The following is a 9,211-nucleotide window of genomic DNA, read 5'->3' on the forward strand; positions in this document are numbered from 1 at the left end:
TCTTACTTCTACCTTAAGACTGTCTTAGTTTGCCTCAGGCTAAATGTAGCCTTCCCTGTTACGTTCTATTTTACTTCTTTTTTTTTTTTAAAGATTTTATTTATTTATTTGACAGAGAGAGAGACAGTGAGAGCAGGAACACAAGCAGGGCGAGTGGGAGAGGGAGAAGCAGACTCCCTGCTGAGCAGAGAGCCCGATGCGGGGCTCGATCCCAGGAAGCTGGAATCTCTACTATTTTACTTCTATTGGTAGTTCTGCCATTGTAGTCTCAGTTGTATCATAGGCATTTTTTTTGTGGGTGTAGGGGTGCATACTCCTACTGTATTGTGAATCTCTCAACATTAGAATATAGCTTAATTAATCTGATTCTCGTATGGCATGTTTCTTTACATATAGTAAGCATTTAAGAGATGCTGTTTGAGATTCTTACCTGGGATTGTGCAGGTCATGCATCCCAGCCACTCAGCACCTCCACCCTCACATTACATAGGGTCATTTGTGTGCATTTCTAAAATGCAAGCAAAAACCTATCAAGTGTGAAGCTTACGTACAGAAGTACTCTCTCCTTAGCCATAGTCTGTGTCCTGCAGAAAACATCCGAGAATTATGCCCTCCCACTTCTGCTTTTTTTACTTTTCTTATCTGAAACACTGAGGAGTGACTCACTTCAAAACTCATCCTGTGAAGTCAGATAGCAGTCAAAAGCGTGGAGTTTCGTCTATCATCATCAGAAACGAAGAAAGAGGGAAGAGAAAGCGTTCAGCAGATTTCCTAAAGATACTTCATAACTTGATTGTGGGTAAGTGTGAGAACCACACAGGATTTGTGGGGACCTCCAGACTGGTGCTGAGGTCTTCAGCTACTGTCTCAGGTTTTTGGTAAGAAAACCTACATCCACCTGATAACTCGTGCTACTTCTGCTTATTACCGATAATGGTTTGAGGGTCATTATCTCCTCTTCCCCACATTCCTTCCCCAACTTTTATTTCTTTTGTTTTATCCCCACATCCACCTTTCTTTTTCTAAATATCCCACATTCTATTTATCTTCATTCTTCATATTTTCATTCTAGAACTAACAGTGAATTTTCATGCCATTTTTTTCTCTCTTAAATTGACTATGTTTCTTTCTGAACTTTGATTCCAGCTTTTCACAAGAGTTTCGCTTTTCAAATCAGTTGCCTTTATGTATATATATTTTTTCTCATTCCATTTTCCTCTTTTTTTTTTCTTTTATTCTTTTGCTTATTCCTTATTGTTACTGACTCTGTTGCCCTATCGTTAGTATTTGATTCTGGAATCTACTTTCTTTTCCTGTTATAATTGAACTTTAGTTTCAGGATTTTCTTTATCCTTTTAATTACTTTTGGCCAATTTAGTATTGAAAACTAAAAAAGGAAGAAGAGAGAAAAGAAAGAAAGAAAGAAAGAAAGAAAGAAGGAAAGAAAGAAAGAAAGAAAGAAAGAAAGGATTCTACCAATCTTAAATGTAGAGGTATCTTTTAGCCAAAACACTTGGAGAAATGTAAAAAGTGATCTTGTTCATTCTGAAAGGGTTTTAAGACTGATTCATACATACTTTCATTTCAAGACAGATGATATGTGATATTTAAAATATAGCTCACACCAATGACTCTATTTATATTGGAATTTTACTCTTTTCAATCTTTTTTTTTAAGATTTATTTATTTATTTTAGAGAGAAGGAGAGAGAGCACAAGGTGGGGTGGGCAGAGGCACAGGGAGAGAATCTCCAGCAGACTCTGTGCTGAGAACAGAGCCCAACCCGGGGCTCAATCCTAAGACCCTAAGATCATGACCTGAGCCAAAATCAGAGTCAGTCACTTAACAGACTGAGCCACCCAAGCACCCCTCTTTTCAGTCTTTATTACTTCAGTCTGTACAGTTCTCCGTATTCTTTCCCTTTATTAACAATACCAAAGCCTGGGGGCACCCGGGTGGCTCAGTCATTAAGCATCTGCCTTCGGCTCAGGTCATCATTCCAGGGTCCTGGGATCGAGCCCCGCATCGGGCTCCCTGCTCGGCGGGAAGCCTGCTTCTCCCTCTCCCACTCCCCCTGCTTGTGTTCCCTCTCTCACTGTGCCTCTCTCTGTCAGATAAATAAATAAAATCTTTAAAAAAAAATACCAAAGCCTTTTTAGTTCTGTGATTCTTTGTAGTAGAAAGAGTATTGGCATGACAGACATTGGACTTAAGATCTTAGAACCCTCCTACTTGTGAATATGTGACAGTCCCTAATTTGCTGAGTTTCCATGTCAAAAACTGTAAAATAAAACTAGAGACAAGGAGAGATAATTGCTATGTTTCCTTTTAGTCCTAGCTTCTCTGATCTATCCTTCCCTCAATATTTTATGGATCTCCACATGACTACATGTGTTGGAGCAGGACAGTGGATCAGGGTATTGCCGTGCACAGCAAAGAAAGGATCCTGATAGGACTTGAATATTTGAGTGAATAAGGCTACAGAGAAGGAGAAGGAGCCACTTCTTCTTTTTTATTATTTTGTTGACTCAGTTATTTTAACTTCTGCTAATCATGTAAGACCCTATGACAGCATTTGGTTAGCTCAGCAGAACTAATTCCAAGTCACGAAAATATTTTGGGACTCTATGAAAGGAAACACAAAATGCTATTATAGCCAGTAAGCATTGGAAACTGGAAAACAAAAGAGAAGTTAGAAGAAACAGCATCTTTAATGGATTAAATGGACAAGAAAAAGAATTTTAAAATTAGTTGAAAACTAAACCCCCCAAATGAACATCCATCCACTGAAGTAATCTTTGATCTTTATGTCATATAGGGCATTGTGCTAACTTCAGTAGAACAAGCACTTAAGAACAACACTCATTTTTACTATCATGAAATTTAAGGCCAGAATAATAGATAAAACAGCCATGATAATAATTATAATACAAGACAAAATGCATCACTGCACAGAGAATATGAAAGGAGGTTCAACACATATACAAATTTAAGAGGTTAAAGAACTAATTTCTGATTGAGACTATAAGAAGAGATTTCAAGGAAGAATAATATTTGAGCTTGTTTTGAAGAATGGCTAGGATTTCAAGAGGCAGAGATTAAGGATGCAGGACAAAGGAGGTTAAGGTGAAGGACGTAATTCCAGACAGAAGTAAACAGCATTAGCCAGAATAGTGAATTGTTCAAGAAAGTTATAAGGTAGGGTGCATTTACGGGAGTCTTTGGAATTAGGGGGGGGTAATGTCACAGAGGCCAAGAACATGTAGTGGTGGATGCAGACAGCGAGAACGATGTTTGGATTTGTTAGTTAGAGGTAATTTTAGCGCTGTGATGGGGCAGAAGACAAATTACAAGGGGTTAAAACATTACAAATTACAAAGGGTAAAAAGTGAGTGGTGAGAACAACAGACACTGAAACAAGCTAGCATCCTTGAAAAAGACAAACTATGCTAAAAAGAGAGAGAGAGAGAGACTTAAGAAACATAACGTTCCGATGCAAAGTGTGATCCTAGACTGGCTGTAACTGTGGACAAATCAGCTATAGAAGATGTTTTGGGGACGGTTGGAAAAAAACTAGATGAAGACTGAGTATTCCTTAAGGTACAGTCTTACTGCATAATGTGGAGACTAGCTGAGAAAGGAAAGCAGTTTATACAACAATATCCATGCCAGTTCATAGCAGCATTATTCCCAAGAGCTAAAAGATGAAAGCAATTCAGATGTCCATCAAGAGATGAGTGGATAAACAAAATGTGGTGTTTACATACAATGGAATATTATTTAGCCTTAAAAAGGAAAGACATTCTGACATATGCTACAACATGGATGAGCCTTGCGAACATTATGCTGAATGAAATAAGCCAGACACCAGAAGACAAATGTATGATTTCCATTTATATTTATATGAGATGTCTAGAGTAGTCAAATACATAGTAACAGAAAGTAGCAAGGTGGTTTGTCAGGGGCTGAGGGAAGAGGGAAGTGGGGAGCTATTGTCTAATAGAATTAGAGTTTCAGTTTTACAAGGTGAAAAAGTGGTAGAGATTAATTGTACAATAATGTGAATATATTTGACACTGCTGAACTTTACACTTAAAAAATGGTTAGAATGGTAAATTTTGTGTTATGTGTATTTTACCATAATTAAAGAATTTTTAAATATGCACAGAATAATCAAATTTTGTGACATTTTGATCAAGAAAAACATGCATGCGTATATACACATATGTATATATATGAATATATGTGTATATATTTATGAATAACACTGAAAAAACAAACAAGAAAGAAATGATGGGTGATGAGGGACTCAATGCTGAGAGGGTAAACAACTCTTGAGAAATCTGAAAGCAAAAGGAAAAGATGAGGTTGTATGTAAAGATATAACTGGGGGCGCCTAGGTGGCTCAGTCAGGCTTCTTGCTCAGGGCAAGCCTGTTTCTCCCTCTGCCTGCCACTCCCCCTGTTTGTGCACATGCGCTCTCTCTCTCTAATAAATAAATAATCTTTAAAACCAAACCAAACCAAAACAAAACAAAACAAATAAGCTAAATGGACAAACAATAACTTCTAGACCAGAGGTTCCCAGCTTTAGATCCATGAAAGGGCTTTATGAAGCTCCATCACCACTCAAATGGTATGTAAGATTTTAAGTTTACATATTCTCGTTTCTATGAGGGCAGAAGGTCCATCCATTCCCTCCACCAGATTTTCAAATGACTCACTACACAAAAAAAGGTGTAGACTCCGTTATGTCTTTATTTTCTTTAAAAAAGATTTTATTTATTTGAAAGAGACAGAGATAGCGAGAGAGAGCATGAGCAAGGAGGAGAGGGAGAAGCAGACTCCCTGTTGAGCAGGGAGCTCGATGTGGGGCTGGATCCCAGGACCCCGGGATCATGACCCAAGCCGAAAGCAGACCTTAACCAACTGAGCCACCCAGGCTCAGTTTTTAATAGGGAACACCGGGTGAGGAAAGGAACCAGTGCAGACTGAGACACTGGAAGTGCAAGAAAGAGGAGAAATATACACTGATAGGGACTTCCAAATGAAATTATGATTTCGATACACATTTAAATTGATATGGCAGATTTTAACAATCACAGAATGTTTCTGTGTGGTCCATTGTGAAGTGAAGGAATACAAACTAAAACAGGGGCCTTTGGGGGCGCCTGGGTGGCTCAGTCGGTTAAGCATCTGCCTTCAGCTTGGGTCATGATCCCGGGGTCCTGGGGTTGAGTCCCGCCTCGGGCTCCCTGCTTGACAGAGAGTCTGCTTCTCCCTCTTCCTCTACCCCTGCCTGTGCTCGCTCTCTCTCTCTCTGACAAATAAATAAATAAAATCTATAAAAAAACAAACAAACAGGGGCCTTTCTAGTTCTACAGAGGGTTATAATTCTAAGGATATGCTTTTTTTAAAAAAAAAAAAGATAGTTTTAATATTTTTGTTTATATTTTTATAGAAGTTTAGCAATGGAGCCTTTCTCTGCTGATAACAATTCAACTGACCTACCCTCACAGCCCTGGTATGAACCCCAAGTCATTCTCTCCATGATCATTCTCAGCCTCACTTTCTTATTGGGAGTGCCAGGCAATGGCCTAGTGCTGTGGGTAGCTGGCCTAAAGATGCAGCGGACAGTGAACACGGTTTGGTTTCTCCATCTCACACTGGCGGACTTCTTCTGCTGCCTCTCCTTGCCCTTCTCCCTGGCTCACTTGGCTCTCCAAGGACACTGGCCCTATGGCTGGCTCCTATGCAAGCTCATCCCCTCCATCATCCTCCTCAACATGTTTGCCAGCGTCTTCCTGCTGACTGCCATTAGCCTGGATCGTTGTCTCTTGGTCCTCAAGCCAATCTGGTGCCAGAATCACCGCAATGTGGGGACAGCCTCTGCTATCTGTGGATGTATATGGGTGGTGGCTTTTGTAATGTGTACACCTGTGTTCATGTACCGGGAAACATTCGCTGTAGACAACCATTATATGTGTGGCTACAATTTTGGTCTCTACAGCTCATTAGGTTACTCAGACTTCACCACTGATCTCCTGGAAAATGGGTCTCTTGACAACTCCATTGTTCAGATGCCTGGAGAAATGGATGATAGATTAGAGTCTTTCTCTTTACAAACAAATGATCTTCCTTGGACAGCCACCACTATCCTCTATTCTCAAACATTTCAAAGACCTTCTGCAGAGTCACTCCCTATGGATTCAGCTAAATTATTTAGTCAACATCCATATTATAATTTATTTAAACCTCCTGATGGGGTCTCATCTATAATCCCCAGTGGGTTTCCCATTGAAGATCACAGAATTGACCCACCAGATAACTCTGATACTTTTCTCTCTACTGATGTAGAGCTTTACTCTGGTACTTCCACCAATTACTTATACGCATATGAGCTATCCCAAGATTTCCAGGATGAATATTTAGGCCAGTTTTCATATGACAATCAAGTCCAAACACCCCTGATGGCAATAACCATCACTAGGCTAGTGGTGGGTTTCCTTCTGCCCTTTATTGTTATGGTGACCTGTTATGGCCTCATTATCTTCCGAATGCGACGGGGCCGCTTCACCAAGACTCGGATCAAAACCGTGCGAGTGGCCATGGCTGTGGTGGTTGTCTTCTGTGTCTGCTGGGCTCCATACCACGTTGTTGGAGTCCTATCATTGTTTTTTGGCCCAGAAACTCCCTTTGGAGAAGCTCTGCTGCCTTGGGACCACGTGTCCATTGCTCTAGCATCTGCCAATAGTTGCTTTAATCCCTTCCTCTATGCCCTCCTAGGAAGAGATTTCAGGAAGAAAGCAAAGCAGTCCATGAAGGGCATTCTGGAGGCAGCTTTCAGTGAAGACCTCACACACTCTACCAGCTGTCCCCAAAGCAAAGTCTTTTTGGAAAGAAACAGTATCAGTACAACTGTGTGACGATATGGAGCAGTTGACCCAAGCTGAGGTTCTTAGGTATTCACCCAGTGCAACATGTTTCTAAAACAACGAGGGATATCATGAGCAGGAGATTTCAGAAATCATCAAAGAATCAATCCATAGGTTCTCAAAGTATGGTCCAAGACTAGTGGCATCAGGGTCACCTGGTAACGTGTTAGAATCACCTAGAAACTTGCTGAATCAGAATCTCTGGGGGTGGGCCCCAGCAAGTGTCTTAACAAACACTCTTGTTTCTAATAAATGCTAAATTAGAGAATCATTGTATAGTCTATTTTTATCCCAAACTAAGCCAATGAGATCAATGAGAACCTAGTCTGTTTTAGAATGATTTTTCCATCAGGAATTTTTTTCTTTAGTATTGTACAAATCCCCTCCCAGATTCAATTTAAAACCATTTCATCTAGTCTCACCTGAGTGGAAAATGATCATTTCTTTATGGCTTTGTTGTGGTGGTGGTGATGTTTTTCAATGAAAAGAAGGTGCCAAAAGAAAAAGTCAATGAAAACAAGCAGTTATGAGACTGAGCCTGGAGCAGAGTACAACGTCAGATGCCTGCTATGTGCAGTACTCCTGGATACAGGACATGGGGATTCCAAGTTTCCATTATTACAACTAAAGAGGCATCTACTGTGTAAAGATGGGCTGCTAAGGCATCTGAAATCTTACTCATAAAATGGCATGTAAACTGCGGTTTGGGGAGTTTTCTATTTGTTTACTCGATCTGCCTATTGATAGAACCATCTCTTGTCCATTCCCTTTCCTAAGCTCCTTTATTCCCTTATTCCTCCCCTGCCTCTAAATCGTCTTCCATATTAGACTTTGTGCATCTAATAACCTCTAATTTCGTAAGATTCAAATTGTTCCTCTCCTCTTGCTTGAAACTAATATTCCCTAAGACACTCACTTCCAATGAGAAGAGAAAGAGGGTGGAGGATGGAGCAGTAATCCTTGAATTCACTGCATAGTGACTGAGTACCCTCCAGGAATACCATCCAACTTTGTAAAGCAGGGCTACACGTATGTATCATTCACCAGGTATATCTTTGGGTTTTTAAAATTAATTTTTATCTTTCCTAAAGTAATATAGATGCATGTAGTTTAAAGAGAACCCAAGGCTTATAATGAAATATAAGACGTTTCCCGCCCCTCTCTGCCCGACCAATCTCTCCTCCCACTCCCATCTCCCAGAAATAACACTTGCAACAATTTTAGACATTTCTTCTGATATTTACCATGATAAGTCATGTGCTTATGCAGCTAATTTTTATATACATGATAAAATCACTTCTTGTCTTGAAAGATGAATTTATCCACATTCATATTTTTTGCTTATCCATCATCCTAATATTCATTAATCATCATACTTCAATTTGGTCATGACCACACACTTTCTTCTATTCTATGGATCCATTCTAACCATACATATAGCTTTCCTTCCATCTTTTCGTTTAAAAAAAAAAAAACTATTTAACTCTAACACGTTCTCATTTGTCTGTGTATATAAACTTTATTGTGTTAAACTTCTAAAATCTCAGGTTTGTTTGTACTACAATACAGCCTCACCTAAGCGGAATATAATTATTTAATCTAAAAAAAAAGAGAGAGAATGAGAAGTTTTAGACTTGCAAGGCACGATTATCTGTTCAGTGATTGAGGTGAGGCTCTAGATTACAAATAAGTAATAAAGTACTACGTAGAAAAATTGCAAATCACTGGGAATTCTTTCAATTGTGAGGTAACAATGTCTGACATGATGTAAAATTTGCAGTGCCACCTTCCAATGTAATCTTCTTATATATTTGATATGAATAAATGTTTTCTTTCTTGTGCTTCCTTGCAAGACTGAGATTCATGGATCCTCTTAATTGTTTGACATTCAGAATATGTCATAATCTCTAAATATAGAGCAAATTAATCTCATAGTGGGTAGCTGGAGGCTTGCTAGAATGGCAATTAGCTAGGCTCTTGGAAGTCCCAACATATCTCACAAGACCCTGGGTGTAAGTCTCAAACTCCTGCACTTAGTGTACAGGATATTAGGGTGAATGGCATAGTTATAAAGGTTCAATGTTGCTATATCTGGATTCCCTTTGAGATCTCCATCCCTGGGAAATGTATTCTGAAAAAAAAAAATCCTACAATTGGAATTCCCTCATTTCTTATGAAAAACTCTGGTAAGTACCTGTGAGTATTCACAGGAAGTCCCAGATGGAGATCCAACTCCTCCCGAAATTGTACTATCTCCAATCCTTGAAATACCCCAGA

General features: G+C 39.4%; 1 protein-coding gene across 1 annotated transcript; it reads left to right on the top strand.

Moving 5' to 3' along the window:
* The first annotated feature begins 655 nt into the window (after positions 1-655).
* C3AR1 (complement C3a receptor 1) lies at positions 656-8,775 on the top strand. The gene is made up of 2 exons (XM_031033493.2): positions 656-799; positions 5,461-8,775. Exon 2 carries the CDS (start codon positions 5,471-5,473, stop codon positions 6,923-6,925), a length of 1,455 nt encoding a protein of 484 aa, XP_030889353.2. The 5' UTR covers positions 656-799; positions 5,461-5,470; the 3' UTR covers positions 6,926-8,775.
* Positions 8,776-9,211: the final 436 nt, after the last annotated feature.

This window comes from Leptonychotes weddellii, chromosome 5, assembly GCF_054177405.1.
Source record: "Leptonychotes weddellii isolate Sample4059 chromosome 5, ASM5417740v2, whole genome shotgun sequence".
Classification (NCBI taxonomy): Eukaryota; Metazoa; Chordata; class Mammalia; order Carnivora; family Phocidae; genus Leptonychotes; species Leptonychotes weddellii.

Coding starts and splice junctions, on each gene's coding strand:
- C3AR1 (XM_031033493.2), top strand. CDS start 5,471: ATGGAGCCTTTCTCTGCTGATAACAATTCAACTGACCTACCCTCACAG.